This window comes from Tenrec ecaudatus, chromosome 9 (genome assembly GCF_050624435.1).
Source record: "Tenrec ecaudatus isolate mTenEca1 chromosome 9, mTenEca1.hap1, whole genome shotgun sequence".
Classification (NCBI taxonomy): domain Eukaryota; kingdom Metazoa; phylum Chordata; class Mammalia; order Afrosoricida; family Tenrecidae; genus Tenrec; species Tenrec ecaudatus.
In genome coordinates this window covers 77270394-77289745 of record NC_134538.1, presented here as the reverse complement: position 1 = coordinate 77289745, position 19352 = coordinate 77270394, and the positions used below count along the sequence as shown (strand labels likewise).

At 46.8% G+C, this 19352-nt stretch overlaps 1 protein-coding gene across 2 annotated transcripts in view; it reads left to right on the top strand.

Moving 5' to 3' along the window:
- The window catches only part of GARS1 (glycyl-tRNA synthetase 1), a 41424-nt gene that overhangs the window by 10913 nt on the left and 11159 nt on the right, over positions 1-19352 (top strand). Inside the window, exons 4-12 of one of the 2 annotated variants that reach the window (XM_075558219.1) lie at positions 3724-3865; positions 4252-4340; positions 4660-4736; positions 8756-8901; positions 9630-9779; positions 13218-13380; positions 15447-15611; positions 17050-17162; positions 17984-18124. In XM_075558219.1, coding sequence (XP_075414334.1) covers positions 3724-3865; positions 4252-4340; positions 4660-4736; positions 8756-8901; positions 9630-9779; positions 13218-13380; positions 15447-15611; positions 17050-17162; positions 17984-18124 — 1186 coding nt within the window. Of the gene's footprint in view, positions 1-3723; positions 3866-4251; positions 4341-4659; positions 4737-8755; positions 8902-9629; positions 9780-13217; positions 13381-15446; positions 15612-17049; positions 17163-17979; positions 18125-19352 lie in introns of both variants that reach the window. The other variant, XM_075558218.1, reaches the window with a different exon arrangement.

The window sequence follows — 19352 nt, the reverse complement described above, 5'->3', positions numbered from 1 at the left end:
GTTTGCTTCTCAACTAGATGGCCACTTGTTTATTTTCAAGCCTTTAAGACCCCAGACATTATATCTTTTGATAACCGGCACATTCAGCTTTCTTCACCACATTTGCTTATGCACCTGCTTTGTCTTCGGCGATCTTGTCGGGAAGGTGAGCATCTTGGAATGTCAAGTTAATAGAACAAAGTGTTCTTGCATCGAGGGAGTACTTAAGTAGAGGCCCAATGTCCATCTGCTACCTTAATAGTAAACCTATAAATATATGCACATAGATCTATTTCCCCATTGTCATATATAAATCTATTTACATATGCCTGTATTTAGACCTCTATAAATGCCCTTTGCCTCCTAGTTCTTTTCTCTATTTCCTTTTAGTTTCCTCTTGTCCCACTATCATGGTCAGACTTCATTTGGGTTTCAGTAATTCCTCTCAGTTACATTGCCCTTGATCAAGCCCTACCAGGCCTCCTACATCCTCCTCACCACCGATTTTAGATTACTTATTGTTCCCTTGTCCCTGGATTGTTAACACCCACTTCCTTTCCCCTGCCTCCCCCTCTCCCATGTCCCTGGAACTCTGGTTGTTTTCTCCTCCAGATTGTGCACAAAAAACAAGACAGAGCAAAACAAAGCAACAAAAGAAAGCAACATCAAAAGCACAACAACAAAAAGAGAAGCCTATGAAGAGGTCAGGGTCTATTTGTTGACCTTTAGGAGCGATTCCGGTCGAGTCTGATGGGGTGCCACGCCCTGGCCCCAAAGTCTATTTTTGGTATTCTCTGGGGACTTGGGTGCTCTGCTCCCCGTGCTGCTCTGTTGCACGCCCTAGTATTTCGCCTCCGTGTGGTGGGGTCTGATCGGGTGCAATTCCCGCACCGTGTCTTCAGTGTTGTCCCCATAAAGTATTTTTTTTAAATGTCTTACACCAACTGTTGTCTCCCTCTACCCAGTTATCTTTTGTCTGTCTCCCTGGGAGGAAGTTATATGTTGACCATTGTGATCGGTTCCCCCTTACTCGGCTTCCCGCCCTCACCGCCCACCCCTCACCCCGATTCCCTGTGTTTACAGCTCTGGTCTGCACCAGTGCACATGTTCTGCTCTAGCCAGATTTGCAAGGTAGAATTGGGGTCATGGTAGTGGGGGGTGGGGAGAATCAGCATTAAAGAACTAGAGGAAGGTTGTATGTTTCATTGGTGCTATACTGCACCCTGCCTGGCTTGTCTCTTCCTTGTGGCCTTTCTGACAGGGGATGTCAAATTGACTACTGATGGGGCTTTGGGTCTCCACTCTGCCTTTCCCTGGTCCTCTACTTATTTTTGAAGACTGGCTTTTTTACATTTGAATATAAGGAAATTAAATGTTGGCCACTTTTTATACATTTGATGTGCTCATCTATTTATAGTCCAGAAAATGAAATTCATTGTTGCCAAGTTGATTCTGACATACAGTGACCCTGTGGGATGGAACACAGATGCCCTTTAGGGTTTCCAAGGCTGGATTGTTTAGGCAAGCAAAATGTTACATCTGCCTCCCACCTAGTGGCTGGGGGTTCACACTGGTGACCTTACCACTATGCCACAAGGACTCCTTAAACTCACTGTCACCAAATTGATTCTGACTCATAGTGATCCTATAGGACAAGGTAAAATTGCCCCTGTGAGTTTTGGAGACTGTAACACTCCATGGGAGTAGAAAGCCCCGTCTTTGCTGGTAGTTTTGAACTGCGGACCCTGCGGTACATAGTCCATCTTGCAAACCACTGCTCTACCAGGGCTCCTCATGTATTATTAGACTCCTCTTAAAATGACATGAGGCCAAACAATAGCTTAACCACTTTAAAATCTCTTCCTGAAGCATCATGCTCTTCTAAGGAATATCGATATGGAATCAAATTGACAATTCAAAAATTTAGATAGGAAATTTAGGGGCCGTTGAGTTTGTGTTAATGGGGCGGGGGGAGGGTGAGAATGGCTGCACAACATGGAGTCCGATCAATGTCCATAGAGACTTCCTTCAATGACAGCAGCCGCGGAGCAGGGGCTAGCCTGGCACTGGCTGACAGGCGCGCACTCCTTCCACCCCGCCACACGGGGCAGTGGTGAGACGGAGCCTCATGCAATCATCCGCCCCAGGTCTGGAGATAAGTAGTGTGTCGATAGAGACCAGTCTGTGCCTAAGACTCTACGTCTTTCTGAACACTACCAATGTATATTGGTGAATATGATCTGTTGATTAAATGTTGAACTTTGCGATTTTTAAAAAATAATCAAAGATAACTATAACACCAGGCTTGTAATGCCTTGTCTTTGGAAATTTATTCAAGTTTGGCTAAACAGCTATCTAAATGTTTAACTACTTTGGGTTTAAATAGTGGATCAAATTCACAAAACACTTTAGAGAATTGGATGCTAAAATTTTTCATTGTTTTTAATGTGTAAGAAAAAGCTTTATATCAAGAGGTAATTATGTATGCATCATTAAAACATCCCAGCCCCAGTCAAGTCCATAGATCCGATACAAGTCCACAACTCCCTCTTCAGACTCATGCAGCTATAGGCAATGATGCCAAATGCAGGAAGATCACTGGCCAGTGGGTGCAAAGTGTAGATCCAGTGGCGGCGGGAACATCCCAGAGATCGCACAGGTCCCAGAGGGGCTCACTGGCATGAAGGTAAAGGCAGAGGGCGGGGGGGGGGGAGGTGTTTCCCAGGCCCCTCCTTATGAGAAGGCCACCCCCATGAGGAAGCACTATCAGGCTGCGACCAGATTTAAAAGATTGAATACCATCCCTACACTATTCTGTATCCTTAGTGGACTCCCTAGGCGTCCTCCTCTTTGCCGACCCTCTGCCGAGCATGTTCTTCAGGGACTGGTGTCTTCTAAAAACACGTCCACAGTACATGCGGTGAAGTACCACCCTCACCATTGAGGACCACTCCACTTGTACAGATGCTGAAATGTTTCATCATCTGTCACAGCAGATGTGACAGGTTATTTTCTTATTTTCATGGGGAAACCATAATCCACATATTCATTATACGTCTCCTACGTGGTAGACTTTGTTTTGAATTTGGGGCTAATCCTACCTAAAATCACAAGTACAGAAATAGCGAGTGATATAAGAGCTTTAAAAATGCGTTGCTTTCTTCTGTCATCTTAGAGGAAATCAAGTTCTTCAAGTGTTGAGATATTTGAATCGTTGGCCTAAAGCATTTTCAGAAATGGCGTAGAGTTTTGCCCCTACTCGTTGTCATTGAGCCAGTTCCAATTCAGTGACCCTATAAGACAGAGTAGAACTGCCCCTGTGGGTTTCTCAGACTGTGAATCTTTACGGGAGCTGAAAGCCTTGTGTCACGCATGGGTGGTGGCTTCAAAGTGCTGGCCTTGCATTTGACTTAACTACTATGGACTCTTCTGGAGTCTCACAACTATTTGCCTTTTGTACCTCCATCCCTGTATTCAGAGCCCTGGTGGCGTAGTGGTTACACATTGGGCTGCTAACTGCAAGGTCAGCAGTTCAGAGCCATCAGCCATGGCTCAGGAGAAAGACAGAGCTTTCTCCTCCCATAAAGATCTAGTCTCCAAACTCCCAGGGGGCATTTCTACCCTGTCCTGGAGGGTCGCTGTGAGTCTGTGTCGAGGTGATGGCAGTGAGCTTGCTTTGGGTTTTTCCTTTGTTCGGAGTCGTGGCGAGGTAAAGCTTGTGTTTTCCTCACCTGTCTTTTCCAGGGGTGAGTGGTCTGTATGATTTTGGGCCAGTTGGATGTGCTTTGAAGAACAACATCATTCAGACGTGGAGGCAGCACTTCATCCACGAGGAACAGATCCTGGAGATCGACTGTACCATGCTCACCCCGGAGCCAGTTTTAAAGTAAGATTCCTGCTTGGGGGCTGACACTGTGTAACAGGCCTGCGTGAATGACCTTTCACGTCTATTGTCGCAAATCTAGAAGATACACAGAGAGCATCTGTCTCCTGCCTTCAAAGAGCCATGGCGAAATTGTCATGCTTATCCTGGCAGTAAATCCCTTAATAAGGGAACTTCAGGAAGTTTGTGGAAATTTTCCTTTTTTAAAGTTTTTTCCACCTTTTGAATTCTTACATTCTGTCAAACCTTCTCATGATGCTACTGTGCGTTTAAGAGACTGCGGAAGAGTGTTAGCATCGCTTCTGCACACGCTGGGACTGTCTGGAACGGGGTGGCCTGTATCCATGTGTCTCGGTAATGGTAGAATGTGTTGGCATTTCTTAACTTAGGACCTCTGGCCACGTGGACAAATTTGCTGACTTCATGGTGAAAGACGTGAAAAATGGGGAGTGTTTTCGTGCCGACCATCTGCTGAAAGGTATGGTTTTTCCCCTCAGAGCAGTGCTTGTCAGTACATTGCGTGAGGTTAAACCATTTAATTGCAGAATACATGAAAAGTCTGTTCCACAGATCTTCAATGTCAGATCAAGTCCATATATTTAAAGAAAATAAATTATTTACAGATTATTAGAAATTCCACGTGCCAGCAAGAGAATGAAGATGATATCAAACTCTTCCCACACAACAAACTAACCAGGGGATTTAATATAAATGAACTGTTTTAACAGTAAGCCTCAAAAGTGGGTTGCTGTTTTCCTGTTGATTGAGCTTGACACCCACCAACACTGTTCTTGTAGCTCATCTGCAGAAGCTGATGTCTGACAAGAAGTGCTCTGCGGAGAAGAAATCAGAGATGGAGAGTGTCTTGGCCCAGGTGAGTCTGGGACAGCCGCTATCAGTCACGTGGCTGTGTGCTCTTTTCCCCCTGAGGTACGTGCATGGGAACTGTTGAATTTCAGACTGCACTGACCCTGCCCACAGTTGTAAAGAAGCAGTGCCCACTTTCATTTCTTGCTGTGTCTCCTGACATCTTCATTAGCTTCCCCCACCTTTTGGTCTAGTCCTTTGTTTCAGCTCCAACTAACAACTCCTATAAACAGGCATTAAGTCCATTGTCTGCATGGAAGTGTCGGGTTTCTGCTTTTAAAGGCTGAACCCAGAAGAATGACAAATAGTGCTCAGGGAGATTTGGGGGCAGATAGCTCTGGGAACACTGTCATCCGCCATGTGATCTGTCTCTGGTTCAAAGGTCCTTGACCACATGCTGTCATCCTGAGAGCCTGATAAGCAAGTCTGTACCCGAGTTTGTCTGCAGCTTGATTTTCTTTAAGTCAACACATTATAGGGAAGACAAAAGAGACCAACTCACTGCCATCACTCAATTCCCATTCAAAGAGACCATAGAGGTCACCTGTTCTGGCATTTTCTGGAGCCCTGGTGGCATAGTTGATTGCACACAGGGCTGATAACTGCAAGGCCAGCAGTTCAAACCTACCACTTGATCCTTGAGAGACTTTTGAGGCTTTCTGTTCCAACAAAGATTGCCAGCCCCAGGAAGCCTCGGGAGCCGTTTCACTGTCCTCTGTCAAGTCGCTGTGAGTTGGAAGTGATGTGGTAACTGGCTGTTCTGACCTTCTGCCAAGTCCAAGAGTGTTTCCCCCCCCCACTTTTGGTGGGGGCTTTGAGAGTCTGACGAAAACATACAGGGAGACGCTCACACCCGCACGGCTGGGTTGCTGGTTTCTCGCTTTATCTAACGGTGCTTTTGTTAACCATGCTGAATCATGAGCCCTAGTAAGGGCCACCTCCTGAATTTTATCTGCTTCCTGGGATAGACATTCCCAGTGCTATGTCTATAGCCTATTTTTATACGTTGCCTATAAACATCCGCAGTGAAACGTAGGACTCACTAACTCTGCTTTCTCCCCTCGTGCTTCCCCACTACTCTTGTACTTTCTTTTCAACACGCTTGTTTTTCTCTTCCTCATTTAAGTCACACACCTTCTTGATCTGTCAACTCAGCCCCACATTTATCTTGGCTTCACGCTCCTAGAAACCCGGTGGCACAGCAGGTTCGTCCCAGCTGCTCCCTTTCACGTTATTGGTTCAGGCCCCGAGCCACTCCACGGGAGAAAGATGAGGCTGTCTGCTCCTAACAGATTTAATGTCCTAGAAACCCACAGGGCAGTACTGCCCTGCCTTTCAGGCCTGCTGTGAGTCAGAATTGACTCCGTGGCAGTGGATTGTGGTTTTTATTCCACTAACAGTCTCAGGGTAAGGAGGCACATGGAAAGCAGTTAATACATTGTTGCTCTACCCTTGCTGCGGTTGTTTGCTCTTCCCAGTGACTGTATTTTAAAAATCACTTGACGGCAGTTTTTTCTCTGTCCTAGGTTAGCCTCAAGTAGTTAGTTGTTCATTTATTTTGTTTTTCATGTTGGGAGTTTCGGGAGTTGAAATTTAAGCTTGTTTTATAGTTATTTTTAAAAAATGATCATAGATCTGAAGTCAAACCTACAAACCAAGATGCACTCACATAGTGTAGCTTCTGTCCCTGTACTCCGTCACTCCGTTCTCTCCTGGCCTCGTTGGAAACCACTGTTTAATTGTAAAAATGTGTGTGTGTGTTTAAAATAGAACATGAGCCAAGACACAGAGCTGTGTGTGTGCCTTGTGGCATACCATACACACCTCCCTCCCTAGAGCAGAGTCCCCCACAGACGGCCCCATAGATCACTGAGAGACGCTCTGACCATTGACTGCGGGCGAATTCTCCCTGGTAGCACAGCCATCTGGCTCCTTTTCCGTCGTGGCTCCACGAGGAGCCTGGGCTCACGTCTTTGGTGGTTTTGCTCTTGGGCCTTCAGGCTGGACCCTAGCTGAGTGCTTGTGGGGTCAGAGGGTAGATGCAGTTGTCAGTTGTTGGCTGTGGTCCCTTCTGCAGAGCTCTGTTCCTCTCTGCATGCTTTCCATCACTTTCCTCCCGACCTCCCTTTTCATGTGACAAACGCCGTTGCTTCCGGAGTTACCTCGGGAATAAGACTTTCTCCTCATATTTCTTAAGGAGGTCCCTGCACATTGATCCACCACCGCCCCTCCTGGTGGTAATGGTATGAAATGTGGCGTGTGTTTACAGGCCCCCTAGAAACTATGGAAACTGCTGTGGCAAAACAGCTAGGAAGCAGTTGCATGCATGCTTTGGTGAGTGTTGCAAATTGAGCTGGAGCCTCGAAGGCATACATTTAAAAAGATAATAATTGGAACGTGTAGTTAGCATGTGTGGGCTCTCTTGTTCGCAGTTTGAAATGCCTTTTAGATTTATCAGTGGAGCAAATAGAAATTGTAATTGTCACCCTTCATCCAGTAGGCTCTTTGGTAAGTACTCTATGTATGTTACTGCCCTGGGTTTTCAGAGTACCCTGTGAGGTACGTATTTGGCTCTCCATACCACAAATCAGCAAACTGAGGGTTAAGAGCAGGGGTCCTCAAACTTTTTAAACAGGGGGCCAGTTCACTGTCCCTCAGACCCGTTGGAGGTCTGGACTATAGTTTTAAAAAAAATAACTATGAAAAAATTGCTATGCACACTGCACCTATCTTATTTTGAAGTAAAAAACAAAATGGGGCAAAAACACCCAGTGGGTCAGATAAATGTCCTTGGCGTAGCAGTGTGAATTTTAAAGTATTAATTTTTTATTCTAACTCAGTGACATTTAATGTAGAAGGTACTAGTGAACGTCAGCTCTGACATTCCAGCTCAAGCTGGAAATAAACTAACACACTCCCTTGTTTCCGGCCGCATGTGGCCCCTGGGCCGTAGTTTGAGGATGCCTGCTCAAGAGTGTTGTGGCCTCTAAATCATTTTTTGAATAATATTGAGTTGTAAATTGGGTAGAGATTTACCTTTCAGATCAGCAACTTTGTATTCAGCAGTTTAAGCCACTAATCAACTCGTCAGTGGTTTACCCTTCACCTGCTCCTTGATTCCCCTTCTTTCTCGTCGACTGTCATCTGTCGGCTTCCCACCAACCCCCGCCCCCCGGCCCATCTCCAGAGTCTGAGCTCTTTGGTGTCAAAGTCTTTATCTTCATTCCCCCCCCTTATCACAGTGGTCTCATGAAATACTTGCCCTTTTACAATCGACGGATTTCCCGCGGCGTAATGTTCTGTAGGTCTAGCCATGCCACGCTTCTTGGGATCCTCGTTGTTTTTCAGCAAGGTAGCAACTTCATTTTGAGGAACACAAGGCAAAAGTGATAGCATTGAGAGGTACTCTCAAGTCCTTCTGCCCTCAGTTCCTTAGTTCTTAGTCCCTCGTCATTCATTGATTAATGCGCTTGTTTTGTTTCTGTTAGATCTTTTTCTTTTAACCCCCAAAGTTTTCAACATTCTTTACTATTGGGTGACTTATCATTATCATTTGAAAACCATGAATTGAAGATCATATCTCATTTTAAAGGCTTTGGCATTGATCACCAATGTATGGAATGTGTAGCGCATGAGGGAATACAGGGATGACTATAAAACACAGCATCAACCTCTAGGGAAAGGAAAGTTATGTGCACAATTAACTACTAGCCAGGGTCAGGGAATGCGCCCACTTCTTCCATTTGCAGACGGGGTTAAACTCAGCTTCGAATACTTACGTACATGATTTGAGATCCTTTCAACTGATAAGTAGAAATAAGCAAGAGGCCTTCTGTCTTAGCTTTTGGGGTGCATCAGCCCAGAATCATACTCTATCTCTCACTGGGGGATGGATTTGATGTGGATATCCTGAAGGTTCACGCATGTTGGTGTTCATTTTAACAATGGGGGCTGGGGTTGTTAATACTTTTGTCTGGGTTTTTCCTCAGTCTCTCACACTAATTGTTTTCTGGACGTGCCCTTTAGCTGGATAACTACGGACAACAAGAGCTGGGGGATCTTTTTGTGAACTACAATGTAAAGTCTCCCATTACCGGAAATGACCTCTCTGCTCCAGTACCTTTCAACTTGATGTTCAAGACCTTCATCGGGCCTGGAGGGAACATGCCAGGGTAGGTGTCCCTTACTGCTCATCTCTTTATGGGAGGAAGTGGTTGGAATTGCTTGTCGTAAAAGATAAATGGCAGTGTTGCGAAGGAAGAAAGTTGACATACAATGTAGAGCGTCTAAAGCAGGCATGTTCACAGATCTTATTTCTCCTGGTTCCCTCCCTCTGTTTTCCAGAGTGCATTGGATGATGGTCTTTGCCCTCGGACAGTAAAATGCTCCAGTTACAAGTGCCTAGGGCATTTGAAGCATGCTGTTGTAGGGCACTGAGCTGGAGGAGGTTTTAGGAAGCACTTGGCCTACTCCAGAGCTTGCACGGGGCACTAAACCCAGTGCCTAACCCACTATGCCATAGGGCTCCTTCATTCATACAAATGCGTGTTTCGTACACGCTACTTACAGAAGAGGCCTGGCGGTGCCGTAAGGTGAATGTCAGGTGCAAGGGCCACAGTTCAAACCTACCAGCTACTCCAGGAGAGAAAGTTGGGTCTGTAAAGACTGACCGTCTCTGAGACTACAGGGGCAGGTCTACTCTGTCCTGTACGCTTTCTGTGACTCAGCATCAGCCTGACCACATCGAGTATTGTCATGAAAATGCTGGCTACCGAGGAAAGTGTCTGCTGCCGAAAGCTTGTCTCAGGCCTCACACAGCTTGCTTGTGAAAATGATGCATGGAACACTTTGAAAGTCTGTATTTTTCTTAGTAACACTCTGGCATATTTTGAACTTACAGGTATTTGAGACCAGAAACTGCACAGGGGATTTTCCTGAATTTCAAGCGCCTTTTGGAATTCAACCAAGGAAAGTTGCCTTTTGCTGCTGCCCAGATTGGAAATTCCTTTAGAAACGAAATCTCCCCTCGGTCCGGGCTGATCAGAGTCAGGTACTGCCTGTGCGACTCTCCTCCTGGCGGACTCACTCTCTGCCGGAGCGGGGAAGCGGGAGCCTGCTCGTTGGACACGGTTCTACTCCATCTTAGTAGGACCGTAGCTTTAGCTTTCTTTTCCCCACAAACACCCTGCTCTTCTTTGTTAATGGCAGCTGTGGATGGCAGTCAGCTTTGAGCCATGAAAATGCATTTGAAGTTTCTGGAAGAAAGTTAAGAATAACTTAGTATTATCGCCTGCCCCCAATTGTCCCTTTCCTGGTATTTTGAGAGTTTTTGCTATTGCTTGTGTAAAGCAAGGTGGTTTCTGGCAGTAGGGAGGTGTTTGTCAGTGTTGTGGGGCGGGGGTGGGGTGGCGGTATGCTGGCTCATTCTGTGTGTCTGGGGCGCCACCTCTGTCGCTGGAGACAGACAGGAAGTGCTTCAGTAACTGTACTGTGCCAGTCCTGGGGGGTGGGGTGCTCCAGGTATTTGGGATGGCACAGTGATTAGGTGCTCAGCTATTAAGCTAAAGCTCAGTGGCTGGAACTCACCAGTCCCTCCATGGGAGAAAGATGTGGCAGTCTGCTGCTGTTAAGATTATAGCCCAGGACACCCCACGGGGCAGTTCTGCTTTGTCCTATTGGATCTGAGTTGGAGTCAGTCCAACAGCAATGGGTCATAGGACAAAAAGACATGTGACCTGTATTCTCCCCTAACTCAGGTGTTTACCTGTCTGTGGCAGAGGGGTGTGTGTGTGTGTGTGTTGTGTCTTCCCCTGTGTTCTACTAGTGTCTAGCGAGCTAAATTTCAAAGTACCGAGGAAGCTGTAGAAGGAAGGCCGGCATAGTTGAAAGCAGGTGTTTGGGGGGTGAGTTTACACCAAGTTGAGTAGCTGCTGGTAGATTTAAAGGAAACAAGCAAGGTAAACCCGGGACCCTGTGGAGCAAAACTGGTCAGGGCCGGGTTCAGTGGTATGTGAGAAGCCAGCGTGCAGCTGCGGTTTCTGAGGTGCCATTTCTGGGTCATTTTCTCCTCAAAGCATTTTTACCTGGGCTTTGACTGGTTTGTTAAGTGCCTGTGTAGGTGACTGGTTTGGTTAGGTGCAAAAGTAGGTTCTTGGCCAGAGAAGTCTTTGCATTCCCTGAGTAAGCACCCCATGGGCTTTGTGCCCTGCAGGACTGTGGCTGCAGTCACCCGGTGGTCTTCTTAGGGCCCCTTTCGTTGCCAATGGGAGGGTTAGGTGACCCATAGGTAGGTTGTCATTTTATTTTGACTGACTGGCTGCCTTCTTGGCTCGTGTGGATTATAGTTCTTCACAGCTCCTAGAATGTTCTCCAAATCCAAAGTCAAATCCATGCTGGGGCTGATTTCTGTCTATTCTTTGGCCTGGAGTTACTTGACAGAAAGATAGATTTAGGTAGCAGCTTCTTTGGGGTTTCTGGGTAGGGCCTTGACTTTGATCTACCTGTTTTTTAGGTACAGGCAGCCCCCAGATTCCTAAGCCTGTCTTAAATCTAATTTTTATGTAAATCAAGACAATTGGGGATGTTTCATATCTATTGTTAATTAGATAAACATCTGACTAACTAACTTGTCCAAATATAAGTATGTATTTTCACCTCAGGATACGTTGTGTTTAGATGTTACATGATTTGTTTATGTGAACATATTAGTTATATACAGGCGGCCCGTGTGAAACCTGTTATCACCTATGGGAGCCACTGGACAAAGCTTGGAGAGTTATATGCTCTGGATTCAGGAAGCCAGCCTTGTTGGGTAGGCAGCTGGGCAGGGCAGAGGCTACATTGAAGCTGAATTGGGGCGTTGTGTGCGCCGGAGCACAGGCCCATGGGTGAGTCATGCACAGAGAGGTGGCTGTGGAGATTGGGTTTGCAAATGCTGGGAGCAAGGCAGTGGTACTGTCCTGTTGTTGTGGCTACGTCCTGATCTTGTGCAACCACCACCCAGAGCCAGAAGCCCACCATGGCCCTGGGCTCAGCTGGCCACCATCAGCACCAAGTGCTGCCATTGACCAAAGCCGCGTGGCCCTTAGGGGACCAATGAGGCCAGGAGAAGGCTCCGAGGGGCCTGGGAACCCCTTATGAAGCAATAGGCTGTGTGTGGTTGAATAGATGTTACGTACCACACACTTGTTGATAGTGTATGGTGTGGCTTTCCAGCATAAAAATAGGAAACACTTCCAGTACACTAAAATATCTTTAGCATAATAACACGGTAAAAATAGAAGTTTGTGATGCCTGTTGAAAAGTAGTGCCCTTGTGTTGTTACGAGCCCTTGTGAGCACCTGGAAGTTTTCATATACTAGGCTTTGCAGGGTGGGTTTATAGCCATTGGCTGTATGTATATAAGTTGAACTTGCAGGTGCTATCAACCCATTTGCAAGCTGTGCAGAAGGAAACAGCATGTGTCTCTGTCCCCGGTTCCGTGCACACAGAAGGTACATGATTGCTGGGTGATAATTAAGACATAGGAGCATCGGGACCAAATTCAAGTTCCATTAACAAATAAAGTTTATTAATCAAAACTCTTTAGCCTCACAGCTCATGCAGCTTCAGAGCCCATTTGAGCAATTTCATCTTTTACAGAACATCTGAGCTAATCTTCAAAATGCACTGTAAATGGAAGGGTTTTTTTTTTTTAATGAAAAGAGATTTGATTTTGACCCATAACATTAATTTAAAGCACTTTCCCCACCAATGGGTGCTAAATTGCCATTCAGAGAAATCTCTTTGGAAGCCATTCCTATGGCCTACTTATTTCATCCTCCTGCAGTTAGCCTGACGGTAGCTTGTTCAGTTCATGCCTCATGTCCTCTGTCTTGAATAAGAGTTTATTTAAAAGCTCTCCCTCTGGAGAAGCCAGCTGCACAGTGCCATTATCAGCCATTTACCTGCTCAGAGCAATAAAAATCAGAAGTGTCATAAAAGCTAACGGACATTTTTCATTCACTGTTAATTTCCTGTTGTGTGAAAAGTAAGTATCAGGCACTTCATCTCGTGGGTTCCTAAAGATGTGCTAATGCTTTAAGGAAAGTCGGTTTCTTCAGTCCTCGGGGTGTGGTATGTGCTCCCGTTTTCTTTAAAAACTGTCCTGATACAGTTTTGAAAAATTATTTCTATCAACTAACAGTCTTTGATGGGTGTGGCTAGAGCTAAGGAATTCATGTTTGAGAGAAGTTTGTGTTTACTTTAAACAGTGAGTGATAAAGTTTTCATGAACATGTTTCAAAAGAACAGACAAACAGAGCCCAAGTAAGTTTTTACCATTTCCTTAAGAATCCAACATTCTTCCTACTGGTAGGAGATTCCTGTAGTGTGGGTTCTTTTATCCACGTGGTTTGTTATGCAGTTGAATGCAGGATTTTATGACTTTATTTTTACCATTAAGAATGCAAATTCTACACTCCCCCCCCCCCCGTGTTTTCTTTTGCAGAGAGTTCACAATGGCCGAGATTGAACACTTTGTAGACCCCAGTGAAAAGGACCACCCCAAGTTCCAGAGTGTGGCTGACCTCCACCTCAATTTGTATTCAGCGAAAGCCCAGATCAGCGGCCAGTCTGCTCAGAAAGTGCGCCTAGGAGATGCTGTTGAGCAGGTGAGTGGCTTTGGGCGGCTTTGCACTTAGAAATCCCACGTGCTGGGTTTAAGAAGACCCGTTATTTCAGCAGTCCTTTTGCTTTAGATACATTTCAATGGCTTTTAAAATATATTTATTGTAGTGAGGGGTGGGGGACCCCTGGGTCTTACAAGTAAATGCTGCCCAGTTAGTCAGAGTTAGCTGTTCAGACACGTCCGGAGGTGCATGGAAGACAGGCCTCAGGATCTGCAGCTGCAAGCCCCCACAGCCGTGGAAGCGCGATGGAGCAGTGTCCGAATCCACCTGGGAGGAGGCCCCTGACCATCCCAGTGGGGCCATTGGGGCCAACGTGGGAAAAGGCTTGGCAGAACATAGGAGAAGAACAATCCTGGCTGGAACCGGGCCTTGCGCTCCCAGATTTCACCAGCACATAGTATTTGCATGGAGACATAATGCGACTCTCAGGATTCAGGCTCCCCTCTGTTTTCCCATAGCGATTAGCATAAAGCCTGGTGTATAAGTAGAATTTCTCTCCATCAATAGCTGTTGCTACCCAACAATGCAGCGGTTCTCAACCTGTGGGTCGTGACCCCTGGGGGGTGTCAAACAATCCTTTCACAGGGGTCACCTAAGACCATGGGAAAACACAGATTTATTGGGTCTTAGGAACCGAGACACCGCTCCTCTATCCATCTCAAGGCGGGTACGCCCACATATGAGTACCCGGCGTGAAGACTGTTACCCCTGCTACACCATGCTTCAAGAGAAAATTTCACTTATTAGAAATAAATGCTCCACAATATATAATTACAGATTGTTTTTGGTGATTCATCACTATGCTGTCATTATGTTCAGTTTGTAACCATGAAAATACATCCTGCGTATCAGCTATTTCCATGACGATTCATCACAGTAGCAAAATGACAGTGATGAAGTAGCAATGAAGATAATGTTATGGTTGGGGGTCAGCACCACATGAGGAGCTGTGTGAAAGGGGCGCGGTGTTAGGAAGGTGGAGGACCGCTGCACTGATGGAATAAGGAGCCTGGTGGTGGCAGTGGGTCATTCAGTGAGCTGCACACATGAGGTCGGCAGTTGGATCCTGCTGGTCGCTTGGGAGAAGAAAGAGGAGGCTTTTGCTCTTATAGAGATTTAAGGTTTCAGACCCCAAAGGGGTCGGTCCACCCTTCCCTGTCAGGTTGCTCTGAGTTGGAATCTACTCAGTGGCAATAGTTTTTTGCTTTTTTAAAATGGGGGAATGGGTTGCCCTGGGAATCAACGGGCTTTCCTGCCCGTGACAGTGTTCAAGGCGAGGCTGGGTGTCACTTGCCGTGGGCTAGAGCTGGAGCTCGGTGCTTTCTAAGGCTTTCCGAGTGCTGCCTGTACTGTTGAGGCTCACTGGATTCGGCTCACTGATTCAGAGGAGAATCTTTGTTATTATGAAGCCTATCATTTCTAGTACTGTAGATTTTGTTGTGAAGTGTCGAGAGGAAGAGCCACTGGCCGTGTGACATACAGGCTTACCTCGTCCCAGGATGCTTTACCTTGTCACACTGTGCAGATACTATGATTGCTCTTTCTCTTTCGACAATCAAGATTTGTGGCAACCCTGCATCCAACAAGTCTGTTGGCAATGTTTTCCTAATAACTTGTGCTCACTTTCTGTCCCTATAAGGGACATCTTGGGAATTCTTATGACGGCTGCATACTTAATAGAGTGTAGGTCTACTATAAACATAACTTTCAGAGACACTGGAGCCCCAAATGCATACGACTAGCTTTATTGAGGTGTTTGCTTTATTGCGATGGTCTGGAACCAAACTTGTAACAGCTCCACGGCCTGCCTGCCCAAGGGTAAGATTTTACTACGGCAGCTTGTTCACTGGACACACACCCCTTCAAAAATGGCCATGTTTGCATTTTGGGTATTTGAAATTGTTTTGAAAGCTGGGTAAGTGGGTGCACTTTGTGTTTTAGCTATTTCTCAGTGGATTGTGAGTTACTGTGGGAAATGGCACTTTGATGTTGAAGACTCTTACTGTGTATTTTTCCCCTCCTTTTCTGATGCTTGCTTGTTCACGCAGGGTGTGATTAACAACTCCGTATTAGGCTATTTCATTGGCCGCATCTACCTCTACCTCACGAAGGTCGGAGTGTCTCCAGAGAAACTCCGCTTCCGCCAGCACATGGAGAACGAGATGGCCCATTACGCCTGTGACTGCTGGGATGCTGAATCTAAGACCTCCTACGTGAGTAGGGCCAAGACTGGTTTCACAATGTGGTCTTCACACGCTGCCTTGGAAGGTCCACACCACAGTCGCCTCAGAGTGGGACAGAGAGAGAGAGAGAGAGAGAGCGCTTTGACCCTGAGGGAAATGGACCAAGCCCCGGCTCCCTGCCTTCTTATAAGGAGGGGCTATTCTTTGTGCCCCAAGGCCTTAGGTAGACTTCTGTGGCTGCTCAGAGAGAGAAGGCAGATGAGAAGCAGTTCTGGTCAGAGGCTCCTGGTGGGGGCAGTGTAATTGCTACTGCCGCTGAGTGGAGCTGGCCAGGTTGGCTGCCTTCCTGACCAGGACCCAGGCGAACACTGGGAATGGTAATGTGATTGATTAAAGGACATCAAATGGGGGAATAAGCTAATAGATTCCAATATCATGATTAGAAACAGACCAAAAAACCCACTAAATCCTTTGTCATCAAGTCAGTTACAACTCACAGCAGCGCTCTAGGACAGAGGGAGCTGCCCCATTGGATTTCCAAGGTGTAAATCTTGATGGAGACAGACTGCTGCGTCCGTCATTCATGGCACAGCTGGTGGGTTTGAACTGCCAACCTTTCTGTTACCAGTGGAATGCCACCAGGGCCGTTTACATCTTGATTCATGACTACTCTCCTCAGACTTTAAAAGATTTAATAAATGCGTAGGGGGCCTTCGTACCCCCAAACGTGAACATCAGTGCTGAAATGTCGCATGTTGTGATTGTTGGATGTTCTGAAATTTTGCATCAAGGGCCAACAATAAATGTGCGAAAGTCTAGCTAAATAATACTAAGGTTAACCCTTTACAAAACATCTTTGTTTTTATCCAAATAACACCTCTTTTAAGGTTTTTATTTTTAATTTTCTGGCAAACAAGTATCTTTGCCTTTGAAGGTATCTTAGATGCCACGTGGAATGTAAGCCAGCGTCAGAATGACAGTAACCCTGTTATTTCATGACCTGCATGCTACCTGCCACATCTCCATGTTGGGGCATGAAGCCCATTGAGCACAAACGCCTGTCTGCGTGCGTGGAGAGCCAAGATCTGGGTGTAACACTGCCATAGGAAGACCTGCTTCATCCCGAATGCTGCTTTCTGCCCAAATCACTTTGAATCCTGGTTACAGATATGTACCAACTCGACTGGCTTTGTTTAGGCTCATCTTTTACTTCTCTAGCATGTATGAGGTGGCCGCCATTCCCACTGTGACAAAATGGCGCTCAGACTGCTTTATTTGTATGTGGAAGCGACTCGTTATCCTCTGAACTAGCCGATGCACGCAGCTGTGCCTGTTGCAGGCATTGGTAACGAGATTCCGTAACTGAATCGCCGTGAACCCGGACGGACGAGGCCTGGTGGCAGCCTGAGTGCATTTGCTAATGGACCTGGGTGAGTCATGAACATTTGTCTCGATTGTGTCTTTTTAGGGCTGGATTGAGATCGTGGGATGTGCCGACCGCTCCTGCTACGATCTTAACTGCCATGCCAGAGCCACCAAAGTTCCACTGGTAGCAGAGAAACCGCTAAAAGAACCCATATCCTTTCTGACAAGTCCCCAAACCCAGATCCTGTCACTCAGAATTGAAATATACACACGGTAATGGCTAAGCCCCCGTCGCTCTTTGGTCTGTGGAGACCCAGGCGTGTGGCATACAGGGGAGCTTCAAACAGTTCATGACACATGGAATTTTACAAAGATCCGGAGACTTTCCCACCGACTGTGGAAGCTCCCTGAGTTCAATGGCACTTATTCCAGTGACTCTCAGAGCCCCGTGCTCCGTTCCTGTTAGTCCCCTGCGGGGTTACATGCACCAAGGCAGGGCTTGGCTGTTGAAATTAGAAGATGTCCTTAAGGTATTCCAGGGCGTTGTCCATTCCCCCCTCTGTTTCTAAAATGCACGTCTCTGTACTTGCCCACCTGCGGGCTCTTTCAGTAAGAACTGCCTGATGGCTGCGCTCTCTGTCCAACGCTGAGTGCCATCTCGCGGCACAGGAAGTACGATTGGGCTCGCTGGGTGGGCAGCTCAGCTGAACTCGTCCTCTTTCTTTACCAGACGCCAGCTGTGAGCTGGCCTCTTGGAGCAAAGCCAGAGACTGACAGTAGATTGTTCTGCTGCGACATTGTAGAGGTGGATACATTGTTATTTGAGGTGATTGCGTGGTCGATGTGGTTCTGTAGGTAATTAGATTGTATGTCTATTTAGATAGCTGTTTCCTCTTGTACTTGAAGTCAGCATGCACTGGATCTGGGGCGCTAATAAAGCCCTGATGGCTGTTGTCAGTGGGTGATGGATTGTTTTCCCAAATAATCAGGCAGTGCAGTTTGGTGTAGTTTCACTCCTTGACGGCTCCTTACAAAACAGTCAGTGTTGTTCAGTTTGAGCCCAACAAGGGAGCCATCGGGAAGGCCTACAAGAAGGAGGCCAAGCTGGTGATGGAGTACCTTGCCCTTTGTGACGAGTGCTACATCACAGACATGGAGAAGCTCCTGAGTGAGAAGGGGTAAGATGGGCTCAGCTGGGATCTGGGTAGCTGGTACTATGGCCTGGAAAAGGCTTGGAAGGGATACTAAAGATCTTTTTCCCCCTAAAAACTGAGGCAAGAAGTGGCTGAAGAACAAGCAGGGACTGTGTGTGCTGTCTCTCAAAGCATTGCTCTCTCTGTAGTCTCTGTACTTAAGTACAAATACAAAAGCAGTGGAGGAGTCTTTGAAGAACTATAGCAAATCCAATACTAAACAATAACGAGATTCGCACTGTCTGGCAACCGGTGAAAATTCACTAGACATACAAAAAAGCAAGAAAATGTGGCCCATGAGAAAAATCAGTCAACAGAAAAAAGATCCCGAAATGACTAACAGAATCAACAGAGAAGGGCGTTACAGCAGGTCTTCTGCAAGGAAGCGCCAGCTGTGTGAAGACGGGCAGAGACGCATGGGCAGCGGAGGAAGCGCACGGGTAGAATAAACGGGGATCTTTTCAGAGGGACTGTCAGCAGTGAGAGCCCATTGCATGGGATTAGCAGAGTGAACACTGCGCTTGACTCCCAGCAGCTGCCCATAATGGGGACCGGGCGTGAAGGGAAAGAAGGGGACCTGCCCCTCAGGTGGGACAGGACATGTGATTGAGCCAGTGTGTCACTGGGAGTCCCGGAGGTGGCGGATGGAAGAAAACTGCAGCTACAGTGGCTGAGTTTTCTAAATTGATGGCAACTAACCCCGCAGGGTAAAGAAGAAGCATAAATACGAGTCCGTGGAAGTGCACCAGAATCAAAGGGCTGAGCAGGGTTAACAGCAAAACACGTTTTCAAGTGGCCACGGAGTACAAGCCTCCTTGCTTGCATAAGGAGGAACCGAGAAGAACGGAGAGTTTTGTACGGGCCACAGTACACCGGAATAAGATGCTTGAGTGCTGAAAGCCTTTTAGACGCCACCCTCACTCTCACTGCCATTGAGCTGATTCCAACTCAGGTGACCCTGCGGGACAGGGTAGAACTGCCCCTGCGGGTTTCCGAGGCTGTCCGTCCTTACAGGGACAAACCACCCTCTCTTTCTCCCGAAGAGCAGCTGGCGCTTTAGATGGTTCGCAGCCCCATACATAAGCAGCTGTGCCAGCCAGGCTCCCTCAGAGGTCGCCCGAGAGCCCTATAACCAATGAAGGCATCTCGGGAATAACAGTGACCGCAGTATGGCTGGCACCTGAAGACATTATGCTGCCCAAAATAAGTCAGT